The sequence below is a fragment of the Gouania willdenowi genome, chromosome 6, assembly GCF_900634775.1.
Source record: "Gouania willdenowi chromosome 6, fGouWil2.1, whole genome shotgun sequence".
Lineage (NCBI taxonomy): Eukaryota > Metazoa > Chordata > Actinopteri > Blenniiformes > Gobiesocidae > Gouania > Gouania willdenowi.
The window spans coordinates 54,172,696-54,193,385 of record NC_041049.1 but is presented as its reverse complement, the minus strand read 5'-3'; the positions used below and the strand labels follow the sequence as shown (position 1 = coordinate 54,193,385).

The 20,690-nt window shown below is 40.2% G+C and overlaps 1 protein-coding gene across 1 annotated transcript in view; it reads right to left on the bottom strand.

The window, feature by feature from the left end:
- LOC114466041 (transmembrane protein 189) overlaps window positions 1-20,690 on the bottom strand; it is a 44,683-nt gene that overhangs the window by 8,019 nt on the left and 15,974 nt on the right. Inside the window, exons 2-4 of the mRNA XM_028451476.1 lie at window positions 13,745-13,864; window positions 13,501-13,592; window positions 4,310-4,454 (exon numbers count right to left, since the gene is read on the bottom strand). Coding sequence (XP_028307277.1) covers window positions 4,310-4,454; window positions 13,501-13,592; window positions 13,745-13,864 — 357 coding nt within the window. The remainder of the gene's footprint in view (window positions 1-4,309; window positions 4,455-13,500; window positions 13,593-13,744; window positions 13,865-20,690) is intronic.

The window sequence follows — 20,690 nt, the reverse complement described above, 5'->3', positions numbered from 1 at the left end:
GGCATGCTGGGACTGGACAGGCAGTTTTTATGTCCTGTTCAGATGAAGGTGAATTGGGACTGCAGATGAAGGCCTGGGGAATACAGGAGCTTTTTACTAAGAGGGGAAAAAAGTTAAACCAAAAAAAGAACTTTAGACACAAAGAGACGCTGGAAAACTGACAGAATGGGTTGATAAATGACGAATGGATTCTTCTATAAGAAGAAAAAGGACCGAACAGCTATGGTGAACCACACACAAGCATTTTCTGTTGTCTGCCATTTACGGGCTTTTTGTTTGAAACAGTTGTTGTTGTTGTTGTGCAGTATCTGAACGATCCACTGAACAGCGTTTTGCACAAGCTAATATACAGTAGCTGTGACAAATGTTGGTGAGAGCTGATAGAAGCAGCAGATTAAACACTATGATGAAAAACGCCAGCTATTGTGCGTACAATGAACATATCAATCATAGAGGGCTGTAGTAATGCACGGTGAAGGTGATGGTGGGAGTCTGTGTACATATTGTTTTTATTCATTTCCAAAAGTAGGACAGATCATGTCAGAAAAAAATAAAATGTTTTCAGTGTTGTTTTGGTTCAGGATTCTAAATTGGTAAAAAAAAAAAATTGAATAAAATACTGAATATCCATTATGTATCACCTAATGTCAGTGTCGTCATTTAAATCTTTACTCATCATATGAAATTACCATTAATATCCGCCTTTTATTCCCCTACACTGTAGCAGTTCCTCAGTCATTTTTGTCAAAAAAAGTTTTTTCACCTGACGAAAACTAGACTAAGTCGTCGTCCCCCCCCCAAAAAAAAATGTTTTGGCTTGATTATTTATTATTTCTGTTCTAAAATATGTGTTACTTTTATGAGTTTTGAAGAAGAAGAATCACTATTTCTACAAGAGATCGACAATATTATCAGTTCCCTAATATTAAATTATATTTGCCATAAAATGGAATATTGGCTGACATTGATATCTGCTTTTCCACCGATGTTAAAAAACCAATATGTGCTGTAGTTTGAGGCATCATTTTAAAAATAAATATGGCAATTTTTCCATTACTGAAGTAGAATTATTATATTATAATATATCCATATATACAGTATATATAACGTGACCTAAAATTTGGTTGAGGGGAGGGCATCTATGTATTAATCGGTATCAAAAATCATTAAGTATTGGGCAATAATGGCATATTGGATATAGGCAAAAAGTAAATATAAAAAATCCCTGATTTTTACCTTTTTCCATAAAGGTTGAATTACGTAGCCATTGTTTTAGGATGGGGTGAATGCCTTTCATTGTTCAAAAGGGGAGCAACAGAAAATGTTTGAGAACCACTGCAGTAAGCTAAGCAGTCAGATGTTATCATTGGCTGGGGAATGTTTGCTATATGTCGAGGATGATTTGAAGTGACAGGTGAGAAACACGCTAGCAGTCACAGCGACGCCTTTGTGTGTGTAGACAGAACTCATCTATACACACTAGAATGAGAGTCAAATTCTGTTTTTAATTCTAATACTTCCCTGTTGTAACTAGGGGTGAGTATTGGGAAGGATGTTGCAATACAATGCGTATCACAACACGATATTATCACGATATATTGTTATTTGCTACCCAGTTAATATCAAAATCAAACATAAAGATGAAAAATCAAGTTGCTGTATATGTTCATCAGAAGATATTGATCATTCAGCGGGCAAAATGAGTCAAAACTATTTGCTTCAAAACAGTCCATTTATTATTATTATTATTATTATATCTACGATACCATCTGCTGGAGTGGAGGAAGTGGCACAATTTTCAAGGTTTTTATGTAGGAGCAGGAGCTGGTTAACATGCCCAGTACTTAGGTTGCTCCGCTGAGAATTGACAATGACTCCAGCAGTAGAAAACACGTCCACGAAAATGTGAAAAATACAATAACAAAAATATTGATTAAACATCAGAAGAAAAAAAAGCAAAAACAAAAACAATTGATTTAAAATCGGCATCCAAAAAATCGCGATATATCGTGCAATCATTGTTTTTCACACCCTTAGTTGTAACAATGCAAACTTTTTCTTCCGTTTGGTGTTTTTATGGGTATGACTTACAGCTGTCCTCTCGATCTTTAATGACCCGTCTTTAACGGCAGCTGGAGATGTCACCCCACATTTTTTCCCTGTCTTCGTCTGCTGACCTCTTAACACTGAGTATAACTTGACATGAAAGGTTTTGATGTCATCTTGCCACAACACGACCCTCGGTTAACGCCACCCTGTCTCCCTCTCGTTCACCTTCTCTTTTCTACGAGCACTCTTGCCCTCCATCTTAAACTCTAAGCGGTGACCTCTCAAGGTGTGGACATGACAGGTGTAGATGTCAAAGCATCTCTTTGTCTCTGTTCTGCTGCCATTGACTCTCTGCGGTGCAGGGCATGACAGGTGTGGATGTCAGCGACAAGTGGAGCTCACCGCAGCTCGCGTCCCTCTAATCTTTCCTCCCGTGTCGCTGCCATTCCCTGATACTGCCAATGAACACGAAGCTGACATTCGCACAGATATCGTCTCCAAACGCTTTGAAAAGATTTGTCCCAATGCAGCTCAGATTCTAGACTTTTCCTTTTTATCACGTAACTCCTTTAACTTGCCAAATGTGCTATCAGGTATCTCGTTTTGTAGATTAAGTGGACAAGAAAGTTTATGCTTTCGACTCTTAAAGTTTACAACAAATCTAGTAAACGAGTCAGATTAAATTGTATTGTAACTACTTTATTTGTTACAAGACAAAACCAACCTCACAATGATCTCTCAGTGCAAAATATACCATTTAATATTTACGCACAAAACTTCAAAAAATAGAAAAACAGCAGCACTCAGAGTGCTAAATCTCCTCTTTGCCAGGTATTGGCAGTTATCTGGATCAGTCATCCTGATATAGTAAGTCCAAATGTATGGACAGCCCCATTTTTATGGAAAAATCACAATGCACAATCCGGATAAAACTCATTTGGGTAACTAAGTTATCAACCCAACATAACACAGTCAAAATTCATTTTTGAAATTTCACCAATGATGAGAGATATGCATATTTTTTATTATTCAAACTGATCCAGAATCAGTATATTACTCTGGATCCCCTCCAAAATTGAATGGAATCTTCCATGGCATAAGGTCAATCTTTGGTTAAAATGTTGTCAAAATCTGTTAAGTACTTTTGACATAATCCTGTTGCCAGACAAACAAATAAATATTAAAGTAGAAAAATAATGTAATGAAAATATGGCATTAAATCTGAGTCATGTTTTCTTTTACTGATTCTTCAGATTCAGATATTTCAGCCCCAGTTAACACTGACATATGACGGGTGGGAATATCACATTCCTCTGCCTGGTGTCTCCTGCAGGTCGTCCTCTTCCTCCAGTCTTTCCCTCCTGCCTTGTATGCTTAAGGTCAGTGAACAGCACAGCCTGATAACACTGACACATGCTTTCCAACAACTAACTTTAAATTACAGGTTAGTAAACAGAAATATTACTGACCTTCCCAAGTCTGCTTACACCCTTTATAAAGGCCAAGAACATATCACTGCATGGCTAACACCCACACCTTTTCTCAGGCAGGTATCAACTCCAGATTGACTAATATGGATTTTTATTTCTCCCCAAAATCAATCTGTAAGCAAGAAATTAAATAAGTGATAAATAATTAATGCAACTTTGATTAAAAAAAAATCCAAAATGTGCATTTGCAAAAACTTTTTAACATAGCAAATAAAAAAGGGAATCAACTACAATAAACGATGTTTCTGAAACTGAGAATTGTCTCCTCTACATCTCTAAGGCATTTTTTAAACAGCCTTTTCCATATTACCATCAAATGTTAAAATTTGGGTAATGGCTAATGAACCTTGAAGAGGTTTTCTCGCTACTCCAAACATTGGATTACATATCATGCAGATGGCACGTGGGCGGTCCTAATGAGTGTGTGTGAAAGAACTCCATACCAGCAACAATGTGTTCAGCACATCCAGACGCTGGCTGAAAGCCAAAGAGTAAAGTAGAGTGAAGGATTAGTAAAATATCAATAAGCTATTGGTTGTATGACCATCATCATTCCATCCATCCATCCATTTTCAGACATGCTTGCTCCTGTTTTCAGGGTCGAGACCATCATCATCCCAAAGCCACTTATTTTAATGCAGCAGTGCTGATTCCCAACTTTTCCCAAGTTTCCATTCGAGAGATAATTATCAAACTTAGAAAATAACTTTAAAGATACGATTTTCCCGTTTCGGCAACTAAGGAAAGAATCTTTGGTGAGGAGAAGTTACCTGGTGTATATGTGAGGTACTTGTAGGCCATGTAAGCCAGTGGTAGGATGGGGATCATACAATTGTCACCATTGGTTTCAATGAAGTCGTGGCGAGTGATGGCTGTTGGATCAATGTGGTGCTCCCTGAAAGGTCGAATAAAAGCCTGTGAAGAAAGAGAAGAGTAAAAAAAAAAAAATCAAAATAATTCAGCTATTTTACACTATTTACTTAATGTCAGGACATTAAATTTAATTTAACAGCAGTTAGAACAAACATTTTACTGTAGCAAGAGTAAAATGTTCACATAGAGATAGTCAATGGCTATGGCCCCACGGGCCCTAAATTATTGCCTATATGTAATGACAGTTGAAAACAGTTGAATTGTTATTTTGCACTTTAATTTATATCTTTTGGAAATGTACGTGTGCATTTCTCCTCTTGGGATCAATAAAGTATATTATTTATGAATTCTATTTGAGGTTATTTTTCAGGGTTTTCTTGTTTATTTTTCATTTACTCTATTTAATGTAGACTATGCTTATGTTAGCTTAAATTGGTGGTTAGAATTATTATTTATTTATTTATTCCTCTCAACTGTAGAATATTCTTACTAAGATTCATGTAATCCATTGGTTCATAGTAAATGGGTGTTTTTTTTCTACCTACTGTTGCTGACCATTGTTGTTGAGTAATATCCCTTGATCAAGCCTTTTCTAAAATTCCACAATACAAAACAAGCAATACATAGTTCCCACATGACGTCAACATACGGGCATTTCCTGACCCGGCGTCATTGCTGTGGGCAGCTGAATCAAGATTAGCCTCTGTTCACAGCCAAAAGAGCCCAATATGGTAGTTTTGTGTTGGGTTAATGGTGCACTAATTGCCGCAATAATTATTTTAAACATGGATTCTTTAGTAAGTGAAGTCGGCAAGTCAGATCCGTAACTTCGGGATAAGAATCCACCCTCCTCTCCCCGCCAGAGACCCGGCGCTCGGTCCGCCTCGCTCCCTCCCACTCCCTGGCCTCGCCAAAGTCGTCGACCCCCTTCGCCTGGGGTCGGAGCGGATGGGGGAGCCATAGTGCACGGGGCGGTGACATGCTGTACACATCTTTCACCCAACCATTCACGAACTGGTTGTACACCTCGAGTGATTTGAAAGCCTGCACTCTTCCATAGTATAAGCACTTTTGGTGTCTATGTACGTTATAGCAGGAAGGAATTTGTAGTAAGCGGTATTTTGGTTTGACAAATTTCGGCCGGATCGATACTGATGGCATTCCATCTTGCTGTCGTATCTGTGTCTCGTTTGTTTATCCAAACCATCTCTGTACTGCATTTTGGGTGGTTTATCGTCCATTTGTGTTGGTATTGTAAGACATTTTAACCGTCTTTTGTAGAGCAGAATGCAGCGAAGCAGATAAACAATACAAGCGTGCCTCTAAGCTTGCCCTCAAAGATGGCATCACCGGGGAGGTCATGTGGCCTGTGGGAACTACTGTATGTATACAAGTATGCACGATTATTGCTGACATCGGATCAGTATCGTCCAATACTTAAAGGGGAGCATCATGTTTTTTTCAGGCACATAGTACCATTCTATAGCATACTCACACTTAATGAGGGAATGACATAGTAACATGTTACAAATCTTGAAAAAGTTGATTTTACATAATACCCCCCCTTTAAGGCCACAATATCTGTACCATATTGGAAATGTGGTGTAAAAAAAAAAAGGTTCCTTCACAAAATATATTATGTGCAAATCATTTCAACTGTTTTTAGAATGAAATCCAAGCATAAGTGTAACAATTTTACTGAATGAGACAAAAAAGCCACTTCCTTCCATCTCAATTATCTGATCTTTGCATATCCAGCTTCCACAAAGAGGAACAATAAAATGCTCTCTATTCCTACTTTAACTACATCAGGGTTTATCCATTCTGTGTCAGAACCAAAGTCGAAAAATAAGTCACTTTTCACTGCGTAGATGTCTCAACTTAATTTGCATGAACCTTGTATTGTTGTAAAAAAAAAACATTGTGAGTAGTCTTTATAGCGATGCAGATGAAATGCACTTGCACAATGGTTGGCGAGGCGAGGCCTCCTGTGCAGCCACAATCCCGACTTCCTGCTACTACACTACAGAACAGTACACTTAAATGACCCATGGGCATCCGGCATAGATTCAAAAATACAAGCTTCAAACCTCACCTGCATTGTGCAGAGACAGACACCTGTCTGTGAGAGCATGGGGGTCTTCAATGAAAGACTGAATCTGAATCTCAGAAGCACAAAAAAAGGGACAAAAAGACACACCCCCACATGCAGGCACAGCATAAAGGTAATTTATTTCCCTGTGTGGAAAAACACAAAAAGCCTTGCATGTCTTTTCGCAGCATGCATGTGTCTGTGTGCGTGTTTGTGCTTCCGAGGCCATGGAAGCATCAGCGTGAAAACTCATTATTGTTGGGTAAGCTGCTCCAAAAAAAAAAAAAATCACATTTGCTGATTGGTGAACATTGTTGTGGGTGCCATGAAAAGCACAGAAACTGTTGATATCTTCATAATTGTGCTCCTCTCTGCCTCCCGTCCTTCTCCCCACCTTTCCTCTACTGTCACCCCTCCGCCCCTCAATGTAGCCCTCGTCTAGATGAAAGGCCAGCTAAGCCGTGGAGGTCATGCAGAGTGGGGCGGGATCGGCGCTCCCAGTTAACGGTGGGCCACCAGTCGCTAGGTGCCCTCTAATCCCACACAGTTTAACGGCCTGCCTTGCACGACATCCGTTAATCACCAGCTCACATCGCCTATCACCCCGGCAACCTGTGCTGTCCCACAGCTTGGACGAACACGCCTTTCCAAACCCATCTTTTTTGTCCTTTCCAACCTTTTTTTTATGTATTTCTCCCCCTTTGGTCTGCACCTCTGTCTGAATTTGGTAAAGTATAGCATGCGTTCTCACTATCACAGTTTTTCTCTTAATGGAGAAACTGATCACATGTCATAATTAACTCTTCTTCAAATACTTCATTAGTCCTCAAAGAGTATGTTTAAGATGCAACAAAGAAAATGAAAAAGAGACACGAGCAAATGAATAAATCACTGGTGTGTTCCCATGTTGATCAGTCTATTAAAAAAGAAAAAAAAAAATAACAAGATCTTATAAATAACACACTGCTGAGACACATCTATACTAATGAGCATGATGTGCTCAAAGGGCTGTCATTTTAATGATGCAAAATCTAAAGCTCAATGTATTATGACCACAAAGATAATGGGAAAAGCAGCACGGCCAAATGTTCATAAAACAAAAGTAAAAAAAAAACATCCTTAAAATCCTCCGAGCACTTTTAATTAAAAGAATTTATATTTTATATTTTAGGTATACCTGCCCCAATACCTGAGGACAAGGCTTTAATGGGTTTAAAGATGTTGAAGAACTTTCTTTTTGAATATAAAAACTCAAAGATGAATGATGATGTTTTGCATTTATCAAATATACCAGAGCGATCGGGAAGGCAGAGAAGACAACAATGTAATGTCATAAGTTTGACGAGTAAAAAAGGTAGTTAAGAGGAAAACAAGAATGTGGCTCATTCTAATGGGCAACATTCTGCTACCCCATTGGGTAATATTCTGAGTCAATGTCACACTGAGCAAAGATTCAAAGAATATTCTCACTTGCTAGACTTTTTTTTTTTGTCAGACAGAACATCAGCACTTTTTCAGTCATGTCCAACTAAAATTGTGTTTATCATGGTAACAATTAGCCACAGTGCTAGGTATGTGATCGTTAGAGCTGTAGATACGTGTGAACATGTGCCTCCATTAAAAGTTTCTTTACTGTGTTATTCACGTTTTCTGAGAGAGGGCTTTGAAGGGACTTTATCAAACAAAAGCTGCAGTGAACTAAGACCAAAGTAAAGACATACACGTGTACAATTTAGTTAGTGAATAACAAAGAACAACCTGGCTTTAAATGAGCAAGCTAGCAATGTTACTGCCACCTGTATTAGCCTCAGGTGTTCTCCACCACATTTGCCTTCTCATCCTGTTAAAAGTCTTTATTAGAGCTCTCCTACAGTGTCTAACCCACCATGCAAATTTGCGGCTGCCGCTGTGCCTTTAGTCTCAGTGACTACCCCAAACCTCAAAACACACAACATCAAAAATAAACATCAAATCGCTCCATACCTTCAGCAAACAAAAAAAAATCCACAACAACACAGGGCTCCAAGAAGCACGGTTCAGTCACCTGATGACCGAGTGCCAATTGTTTTGTTATCCGAACAACACACAGATGAAAATAAAATCACCTTCTGTTACTTTAACATGTAAACAAGTAATAACTTTAAATTAGCATTGGAGAACAATGGCATTATCCCCATTTTTACAAAAAAAAAGCCAATTAGTAACATCAAGCTGAAAAACTAATTCATGCATTTTTTTTTTTTTTTTTTACATCGAGACTAGTATTGTAACTCTACAGTCAGGATGTCCCAGTAACTCATTAAAAGTCTCCAGTTGATCCAAAATGCTGCAGCTAAAGTACTAACAGGTACAAATAAGAGAGAGCATATTCCTCCAATGGTGGCTTCTTGTAAAATCTAGAATAGAATTTAAAAACCTCCTGTTGGAATACAAAGCTCTAAATGATCAAGCTCCAGTATATTTTAAAGATGTGTTTGTGTCCTATTGTCCTGGTAGAACACTTAGCTCCCAGTCTGCTGGTTTACTGGATGATTGTAGCGTATCTAAGAGTCAAACGGGAGGCAGAGTTTTCAGCTTTCAGGCTCCTCGCTTATGGAACCATCTCCAGTCTAAGCACAGGAGGCTGCTAGCCTCTCCACCTTTAAGGCTAAACTTCAAACCTACTGTATGTATTTGAAAAATCATGTATAGAGGTTATATGTACTGTATATATGGAACTACACATAGCACGGCAAGTTGTGGTGTCAGATGCAGTCGAATCACCAACTTTTTTGTCCCAACACTAGCCCAAACTATGGCCCTAACCATTCTTAATTGGATTCTCCACCATGAGCCTTTCTCACTGTTTAGGTCCCCTATTCCTCACTTTCCACTTTAGATTAATCTATCCACAATTTCAGTATCTTTCTGCTCAAAACGGATTAAATAGGTCCTCAACTTATTTACATTTAAATGTCAAAGTTGTGTCATGTTTTTCTTTTGACAGTGTGTTCTTTCAAGTCGCTGTTCTCTCTTTCATTTTTAGATATCTAAAGAGCCTGGTTCTAATGGAGGTCTATCATTGCTGATGCGTGCTCATGTGGAAATGTTGTTTTCTATACTATTACATGTCTATATTTCTGTATTTTGCAATAAGTGCCATGAAATGACATGTGACTATTGAATTAAACCAATAAACCCAAAGAAAGATCCTACAACCCTGAAAAGGAGCAAGAAAGTCTTAAAATGGATGAACGGATGGAACCTGATGAAAGAGTTTGAGAAGCATTGGTCCAAGAACTCAGTATCTCTTGTTAGGAAATACAAGCAAAAAACACCAAGACTTAAAACATTTTTAAGATATTAAAAAAGAAAAATAAGCTGAGCAAAATAAGGCACTTTTTTCTATTTTGAGAGGAAATATTTTACATTGCTGTGTTATCGTATTCATGTTCTCACCGGGAATGACTCCTCATCTCCTCGCTCCAATCACTGCCTACTGTTTGAATAATGTTAGATTAGTTACTTTTTTTTAACCAGGAGTAGCTGATAAAAAAGCAGAGGCTATTGATGGTTTTGGAGACTGTGATAGCCAGAAAACCAATAAAAGCAGTAAACCTTACATTTCCTGTTCATGTAACAAATTAAAATCTGGATACAGCACTACAGGTATTCAGAGATCCCAAAATGTAAGACCTCAAACATTTAACACAATGAGTTTTTTGACAATAGATTTCAGATTAAAATTGTATTTTAATAAAGACATGTTTGGTACTTACTGGAGTTCTGAGGTAAACTAATCAAGTGAGGCTGCTTGCAAGCATTTTTTTTTTAAATAGTTGAATTTACTTTATTGTCATTAAATAATGAAGGAACTGATAGTAAGAAGTTTAACAAGTCTGTTTGAAAGTGAATTTGCAAAGCAGTGAGAAACAGTAGAGAAAGTATTAGGTGACAAATATTATTGAAATTAACTTCTCAACATATACCATTAGGTTTTTCACTAAAATATTCATTTTCTAGTCCTTCAGTTTAAAAATAATTGCAATATCACTAACAGAAACAATAGATACAATACACACACATACACTCACTAACAACTGTTAGATCCCTACCCCATTAATCAAAGCAATGGTCATGTAAGCCAATCTGCACAAAGCACCTGATCCCAGTGATTTTAATTGGATGAAATGAGGATAACCTTTCCTCATTTCTAACCTTTCCAAAAATGAGGCAAAAAAAGATGTCTATGCATTAATGGAAGCTTTTGCCTGTAATGTGCAATTTCTGCGTATGTGCATCCATCTTACACACACCCACATGTGCACAGCGTCATCTGGCACTGTAATGTGACAGGTTGTGGAGGTTCAAGGTGATGAGTGTGCACACATGCATTTGTGTGTGTGGCACTAGTGGGACCATGGAATTCATGTCTGCAGGGAGAATCCTTTGTGTTACCGTAACATTTGGTTTCCAGGAACTATGGCAGAACAAAAACCGTCACAGGAATGAAGTTCATCCACCTTACTGTGATAATGAAACGGCCTTAGCAGAGTGAGTAGGCTTTGATTTTCTGAGTCATGATAAGATTTTACTATACTGGCCTTTTTATAGTAACCTGAAGTATAGTTCAACCTTGCTTCAAGAGCAGGATTAAATGTGAAGGACCCGACGCTGCTGTTTAACAGGGTTCTAACCCACGACCGCTCAAATGTGAACAAAAGCCAGGTTATAGCAGCACACCTTCCACCTTACGTCCATGTATAATTTTCATGTGCGCATCATCACTACTTAACCATTTTTGTGAACTTTATTGGCCGATGCTGATATCAATCCGATACAATATCAGTGCAAATGAAACATCATTTGATGACACAGTATTTTGTGGTGTGGAATGTTAGAAAAGGCTTGATCAAGTGATATTACTCAAACATTAGACAGCAACAGTAGGTATGAGATAAAATGAAACACTTATTAACCAACGGGTTGCATATATTTTGACCTCAAACATAAGAATATTCTACAATTGAATAAAACCTTATTATTTCTTAAATAGAAGACCAGAAAAAACATCAATAAATCCAATAATACCAAAAAAATCCTATTAAAATGCTAAACAACCAGTAGTTTAACCTAAGAATAAGAATATTCTACAATTGAACATTATGAACAAGAAAATTAGAAGATCCAGAAAAATAACCTCAAAAACAAATTATCCTTTTAAAGTGCAAAAAAAACAATTTCATGTTGACTTCAGTTATTTTTTACTGATGGTATTTAGTTCTATCAGCTGTTGAATATAAGTGCTGAAGCGGAGTCTGGAATGGATTGCTTATATTGCAGATTTTAGGCCGTAATACTGTAAACTGTAGAAACGGCAGTCCTTGCCCTAAAGGTGGTAGTATCAGGATGGTTATTTTCAAATACTTGTGTTAATAAAAAGGTAAACTTTCAGTTTTGGGGAAATACCCATAGCCTGTTTGTTTTCTTGTAAGTATAAGTCTTTGGACACAGCATTATTCAAAATGACATCAAAGTCTTAAGTGTGATATATGGTTCCGTGTAAAATTGATGCCGTAGAAGCACGTAGCACTCTATGTAGATGTAGACCCCCTCTCCGTAAACCTGAGGTGCTCCTCCCAAACATCCTGACTGCACGTTGAGGCGACGTGGAACTATAGCAATGTGATTGGTCTGCTTCAAACCTCAGCCCCAGTCACTGCCTTTTCCAGTCACACCGCCATGTTTCAACTTTTTGCGGACAATACAAGAATCAAAGAAAGAACCGAGACGGACTAAAAGTGCCAGAGTTTTATTATTTCCTTTCATGGCTGCAGCCCACGTGAAGCACCACCAAACAGAGTCAATTATGGACAAAAGGTGTGTTTACTGTTATCTGCCTCGTCTCTGTACCCACAGTGTGTGTGTGTGTGTTTCATTAACAGTAAACAATGACCAACATGCTGTGGAGGCTGCCAGAGTAGCAGACATGACGTTATGTTTAAAGTGAGTTTTACACCACCGCTGCTCCGCTCCCAACTCGCCGCTTCCCGTGGCCGTAGACCAAGTTACCTCGCTGATTTCTCTCGGATCTACGGCGGGGTCGGGGCCCCCTCGCCCCTGGCGTAACTGTCGACATTGCGTTCGCTACACTTTAATACTTTGTTTGCATGTTGCATATGTTTATATTGAAAAATAAAGTGTGAGTTTTGAAACCGTTGTTTCATTTCTGTGTCCAACAATACATACATAGTTAGGTACAGTAGGTAAGAAAGAATCCAGAATGCTTATAAAACATTGTTTTCTGTGACCGGAAAATAAACAAGGGCTTTTTAATGCTTCCCTGTAATCACACACATAGCCACAACTACCTAGCGGCATGACGGCCCATCGCATAGCGATGCATTCCGTCGATGCAGAAGTACAGTTGGCCAACATCTGCCTCATGTTGACGGCGTAGGTCCTGACGCAGAACCATATACCAGGCTTTACGGTGCAACCTACTGCCACCTACAAACATGGAGGTGTATGGAGATTTTTAGCTCTAGTGGTTGTCAACAATGAAATTGCAGTAACTTTATTTATTGTTAAATTGTCAATGCTAAAGGTGTCAAACTCACTTTAGTTCAGGGGTCGCATAAGGTCTGAAGTAGGATCAACCAGAAAAATACTGTATTACAGTAGCCTATTTTTAACACTTCCACGTGTTAACGGCTATACAGACATAACATGTACTGTAATGCTTGCAGTTTTGGAGATTTGGAACTGAGCCATGTGTTAATTTACCAAATGACTAATGAACATTTTAATTCAAAGCCTGTGGTCCATTTTTGACTCATCATAGCAACAAAGTTTGCTAATGAAAGATACATTTACTGGGAAAATAGAAATTATGAAGTAAAACCTTTCATGTGTCAGATTTTTGTGTGTCACTGTTTTATTTATTTATTTCAATGTGTGTAAGTAGTCGTTTACATCAACTACTGTCAACATAGGAAAAATTGTGCATGTTCTCACCTTGCCAATAACTGGGATATCCACTGATCCCCAGGTGTCTGCCCCCCAGTGCACCATTCCTGAGGCAAAATCGGCCGTCACAATCCCTAAGACTTGGCCGGTGAAGACAGAATGTTAGTATCAGAATATGTACAATCATAGAAATATTTCCACAAGTATTTCTTTATTTTTAATTAGCTGAGGTAAACTTTTATTTTTTCTGGCTGAAGCCTTTTTTTCCCCCGCCCACATTGTTCAAACTCACCAATGCCAAGGAGGATCTTGTAGATGTGGAAGGTGGAGAATTGCAGGAGGAGGAAGGAGAAGTTCAAGATGAAAAGGAAGAGGCACAATATAACACACACCCACTCCTGGAGCCGTTTACCTTTGGAAAAAGGACACAACGGACAGGAAAAAGTACTTTTAGTGGTGTGACTAACATCGACATACATATACTGGTAAAAGATAAGACAGCGGAGAGGTGGGGGCAGTACTGATTTGCTTTTTAAGTAGTGCACTGTAGAACCACATGAGGTCTCTTACAGCATCGACAGAACCTTCTTTGTGAGGTCAAAGGACTGTGCTTTCAACTCAATGTCCCAATGCTATAAAGTAATCAGCCAGATGAAGACATGTGTATTCTAGGCTGTGGGGTCACGACCTCCCAAATGTGAAACATCCAATGCGGCTGCAGCACCAACACATATTCATATAAAGCCTGTACCAGGTGGGAGGCGGGTCTCTGCAGGGAAGAGGCCAAACTCAAAGGTCAGCAGAATTTACTAAAGGACGAAGAGACGCAGAATAACTGCAGCTATTCCGACGTTTAACTTGCAATTCAGCATTATTAAAGGGTCAAGATCGGAGGGTCAGACTCAGTAGCTCACACTGGATGCCACTGAAGACCTGTGATACTGAATTATTGAAACGCAGTTAGCACTGATCTGCTGCTTATTCGATCAGGGTGCAAACCATGTCTTCTCCTCATGGCATTAGCATTCTCTAAAGTTGCAGATCTATGAATAGCCTCACATTTCTTTCATCTTCCTCAGTTTTGCCAGATGTGTTAGTAGAAGCAGGAAGTCAGGTGTAAAAATATTTCAAATACCAACTGTGCTATTGTAAGATATCATTTTCACAACTGCTTTTTCAATCCTCTTAATCATTCAATTTATGCCAATCTAAGGTGGTATTAAATCTTTAATGTGTTCAGATCCTTACGTATCACCCTGCATTAGCAGCCCATAAGATATTCATGACTGGTTTTTTGATGAAAGCCGGCAGGCCTGTGGGCGTGTGCATATAGACTGCGCCACTATGAATATGCTAACAACCTCTTTAAGGTGTGGACCTATGTGGTCACTGGAGATAAGTGAATATGTCATAGATATTTTACAAATTGTCAGATGTGATCCCTCAAACTTCTATAAGAATAGAGAACCAACAATGGGAAGAGTTTGTAGATGGAAGTTTGGCGACGAAAGGCCCAAACATACTCGGGCGGAATGTACATACTGTAGAGCAGACTCCAAAGATACGTCTGCAAGTCCAGTGAATGCAAAGCTCCAATTTTACAACTGGGTGGATTCCGCTCCGCGTACCTTGTGTCACACAAAACACTGCTCGGCATTACATTAAATGTAACACTGACCTGCACTTCACCTGCCTGGTGAAACAGACCAGAAGAGATGGAGACGAGCTTTGAGGAAAGACTGGCAGATGAGCTACGACAGTTCCGACGCCATTAAAACACATCCCAGAAAGAGTGCAAGAGCTACAAAGAAGTGCAAAGGATTGTGGGAAATATAGAATTTCACTGGAAACTACTATGCTGCTGTGCGCTCGACTGTTAAAGCTCCGAGTAGTGCGAACATTCTGCGCTGAGTCCAATTTTTCATAGAGTTTTGTTCTAAAACATTGGTTTCAATCAGAGGGTGTGAACTTTCTCTGGAACTATCTCGGTTTCAAACGCTGGACCTATGTGTTCTTTCGGAGATTCACCAAGGCAGAGATATGTCCCTTATTGTGTGGAAGGTCTTTCAAACTGCCAGGAATGTTGGGTCCAACCAAAAGGAGGACCTCTTAATAATCAATCCAAACTAAAGGCCCAGGGGAATTTTGGCGGAAAAAAGGCTTAATGGCCATTGTTTTGACACCTCATTTATTAAAATATAAGTATAATATCAATGGTAACATTTAATCACAAAAACAAAAGCTATAAAAAAATACAACACACAAGTGTCTAATGTTTGTTAGTGGACTACATTTTGTTAAAATATTAATCAGACTTACAGTATATTAAGCTCAGACTAAATGTGTTTTCAGCCTGGGTTCAATGCACTAAGCCAACAGTGATTCAAGTGATAAATTGTTTTGTATGAATGAGGAGATCAACACTGAAGTGAGGCAGATCATCTGCATTGCCATTAGGCACTTTTGGCAGTATTTTTTGCCCCAAGGTAAACAAACACATTCAAAGAAAGGTTCAACCCAATAAAATTCATGCACTTTTTGTAGGCGATTAGACAATCTTCTGACATGAAGACACTATTGCTACAATGCTCCAACGAATGGGTTTCCAACCATCTCCTTACATCTCTCACACACACACACACACACACACACACACGCATATATAGAACGCTGGGCCACAAAGCAGCAGTGTGGCGGCTGTCAGGTGATGTGCGTCAGTCCTTGGACCCTCTGGATCCCTGGTGAGGGGAAGGAAACTAGGACAGGCCTCCGCAGAGCTTGCACTCAAACACACACCCACACACACACACACACAAACACAAGCCCATGTCCCCCCAGGCCATGGCAACGCTGGATATCACACACCGCTACAGACGCACATACACACAACGGCCTCTGCAAGCAGTTATGCATGATAGCAGGCGCGCATGTTTGAGAAACGTGAACACTTTCAGCAAACACAGACCTCACATTCCAACAGCAAACACACATGCCCACGCATGCGTAGACACACACACTTTTTGTAGGCATATAAGCCCCCAAATTACACACTATCTACACACTCTAAGGTCCAGAGCAGCAGTCTCATCAATATCATTTTGACAACAACTGGCTCCTTGGCAACCTCTCTGCCATCGCTCACCCAGCAGCACCCCCGCCTGCGAACGTGCACGTGGGTGTGCTCCGGGATTTAACCTGGGCGGAGCCAGGGGAGGAGAACGAGGGGTGCTAATAGGCTGAAATTAATCAACGCCGGATGATTTTCTGTCTGGGGAATGAGTGGCGGACAGCAGGCTGGATGGTAACACAGCCTGAATACTAATGGACAAATGGAGAAGCCAGATAGAAAAAAAGCCTTAACTTACTGTTAGCTGGGTCACAACACACCAAAGGATCCTCAAAACAATCATTGTCATATGATTTCACAAACTAAACCAAACAAACAGATTAAAAAAAGAAATAAATACAAAGCCAAGAGGTAAAGGTGTCAAGCTTGAGCCAAACCTGCAGTCTCAAATCGTTATAGACAAAAGGGATCCCTTAGACCAGAGAAAAATCCTTTATGTGAGGAAGTCACACAACAGGATATATCTCTTTTGTTGGGGAAGCTTCATCTCTCAAATAGTAGCAGAAAATAAGTTAATTCATCTTCTAGTCCTGCATTCTATCTCACCTACAATCAGTCACAGGGGTGAGCTGGGGATTTTTACCATCACACACATCCATGTGGAAACTACATCATGTTCAAGGCCAGATCTCTGAACCCTCCTTTCTCCACAAAGGTGTTACACAAGAGGTACAAGCTTCACGTGAAACACCAACAACACAACTGGATAGTATTTCCACATACTTTCACTCTCAGGTATTTGTTTGCTTCGTTTAATAAAAGTCATTCTCAGGTCAATACTTTCATTCCTATTGTAGCCTTTCACCCAAACTAACTGAAAGAGAACAAGTTTAACCGTTTCACTCTAGCCATGTTATTCCTTTAGGCAATACTGTAGATAGAGGGTTAATGGGCACAACTCCCTGTGTGATTAAAAAGTAGGGCTTTGCCACTGGCAAACAAAAAACAACACAGCAGTTCGTTCACAATAATCCAGCAGTATCGTACGTGTTTTGTGTAACAAATGAAACCTTTTTTTTTAAACTTTTTATAACAATTGTGACGCGCCATGAGAAAACCAGGAACAAGTTGGCCAGGCGGTGTTTTTGAGTTATTTGCAGATTCTGAAAGTGATTTCTAAGCTTTCCAAGGGTGTCACAGACTTAGAAATTAAACAGTATTTGACAACGTAGAGTTGTCACGATACCAAAATGAGTAACCACGATAGTATACCAGACAATATTACGATACTGAAGATTTTTTTTTTTTAATATTATTTTTATGAACTGCATTGTATTTGTACAAGTTAGAAATACTTATTAATTACTTATAGTGCTGTTTGGTGCATGATAAGCGTACATGAACAAAAGCATATAAGCAATACAAAAAAATAAATGAAGTTAGAATTTATATGGTTGAAATTTAAAAAATAATTCTTGCACATCAATTTATTTTTAACTAATATAAATAATTAATCCACTGTCTTTTAAAAAAAAAAAAAACTCACTATATATATATATATATATATTAGATGTCTCACTATGGGATACACACTCCCTGTAGCCCTCAGAAGCACTTTTCTCAATCCGCCAAGCCCTGATTGGCTGGAAAGAACTTTCTATCCACCAAGGACACTCCCACCCTCTATAGGAGGGAGGGCGGATGTACAGTTCCTCATTCAAAATAAGCACCTCTTCTCACTTGTTCGAGCAAGAAGGGTTGTCTGGTGAGACATCTCAGTCATATTACTCATAGAACCGAAATTATATACATAATTTAAATGTTCACATGCACTATTCATCAATGCACTACTGCACTATTATCTTATTTTTATTATATTTTATTATTATTATTGTTATTATTATTATCTTATCTTGTTATTGTAATCTTGTTATTTTATTTAGTTTTGCACATATTAGTCTAGACTACTGTTTCATATTATGTTTATTTTTTATTTTTTTTCTAGTTGATTGTTATTATTTAATGTTTACACCATTACAGAGAGCACAGTTCACCAAGTCAGATTCCTCATGTGTAAACACACATTACTTGGTCAATAAAGTTGATTCTGATAACCTATATTTCCATGTTATAATATTTTGTGAGATGTCTTACTATGGGATATGGCAGCTCCAGTAGTGCAGACATGCTAATCGAGTGAAAAAACCAGCCCGCGAGGCAGAGTCCGTTATACATTATGACAGCAAACAGTCGAGCATGTAAACCCGGACGAACGTGAGGGGCGTGGACCAACTCGCCACCGCACAAATGTACTGAACAAGGCCCAGGACGTGGCGAGACATCGAGTCGAGTTTGCATGAAGGCCCTCAGGCAGCCGCAGACCCCAACCCTCGCAGGCCAAAACAATGACCACCATTGTTCCTGGTTATGGGAAGCCATTGCCAAAGCAACGGCCCCCATTGCCCCGTAGGCAACACCTGTGACAGGTGTTAGCAACAGGCTTCCCCTGTGGGAATTAGCCCAGGAGACGAACAGCTGACTGCACCTCCTGAGGCCCCCTACATGTTCATGTACGCGAGTAATGCACGGACTGAACACGACAAATTAGACCGCTGCTCATCCTGCAAGGCAGGAAGGCCAACAGGTCAAAGGGAGATGAAGAGTCCACCACCGTCAGCACAAAGGCCGAGTTGGGCTTCAAAATAATCCTCACATCGACCGGGAAGAGCTGAGCGCATGACAGGTGAACCGAGACCACACGGATGTCACTAACCCACTTAGCTGAAGCCAGCGCTAGTAACAACAAGTGGCTCAAGGGGAGGATGCTTAAGATCTATAGGTTATGTACAGTATATAACCCCGTTTCTATTAGTAATATGATAATCATTATTAATTAAAATAATTAATTATTATCAAGTCAGTAAAGGGGCGACCGTGGCTCAGGTTGTAGAGGGTCGTCTTCTGATTAAGAGGTTGGGGGTTCGATCCCATCTTCATTGTGGTGATAAAGCGCTATATAAATCTAGTCCATTTACCATTTACCATTTTTAAAACCAGCGGTCTTGCCATGGGGAGGGAGGGAGGGTGGGGGGGAGCTGACTCACCGTTTTATCTCCAAAGTCCCCTGCGATCGCCGCCAAATACACTTTCACTGTGGAGCAGGCCACGCGCTTGTCAATCAGGCCCTGCAGGGATGATAAGATCACTACCCCGGACCCTGAAAAGGGATGAGACACCCCTGGGGAACCAACCCTCGAAACAGATGGAGCCATTCGGGGGCCAAGCCACAGTCCCAGTCATTCTGGGTGTGGGTGAAGATCGTTCCTCCTGCCTGTGACAGCAGATCCCTGCGCAGCGGGAGCAGCCAAGGAGGAGCGCACAGCAGCTGGTAAATCTCTGCCAGCCAGTGCATGGCACCGAGGGGAGTATCCGTGCCATGCAGGGAAAAAAACAATGCGCGTTGCGTGTTTTAATCCGCGGCGAACAGACCCACCTCAGCTCGTCCATAACGGGCCCACAACTGCTGCACCACCATTGGGTGTAACCTCCAATCTCCGTACACCGATGCGCCCCTGGACAGCAAGTCCGCACTTCCATTCAGGAACCCCGGGAACAAGCGTCACTCTCAGGGAAAGGAGATGACTGCAACTCCTCAGGATCTGCCTGTGTGCCAGTAGCAGCAGCCAACAAAAGCATATAAGCCAGCTTGGTGGTTCATATATATGCCACCACCGTGATACTGTCCGTCCTCACCATGACATGATGTGCCCCGAGAGACGGGAGGAAGTGGATCAGGGAGAGGAACACTGCTGACATTTCCAAATAATGTATTCGGCAGCGTCGGAGGTCTGCGTCCCAGCAGCCTCTCACCAACCTGCCCTTGAACACTCCACCCCAGCCCTTCAGGCTGGCGTATGTGGAGATCACCTTCCTGGATGTAACGGTCTCCATGGAAACACCATGAGTCAGAAAATCTGAGGCCCGCCAGCGGTGCAGAGCTGCGCTGCACTCTGGTGTAACCAGAACCCTCCGTGCACCATGACGCACACGGCTAAGCCCATGAGAACCCCCACAGCTGGAATTCCTCACGTGGAGGTGGCCGAGGCAGATGATGTCATCAAGCACATCAATCCGAGCAACCAGAGACATAATCTGAATTGAACAGATTTGC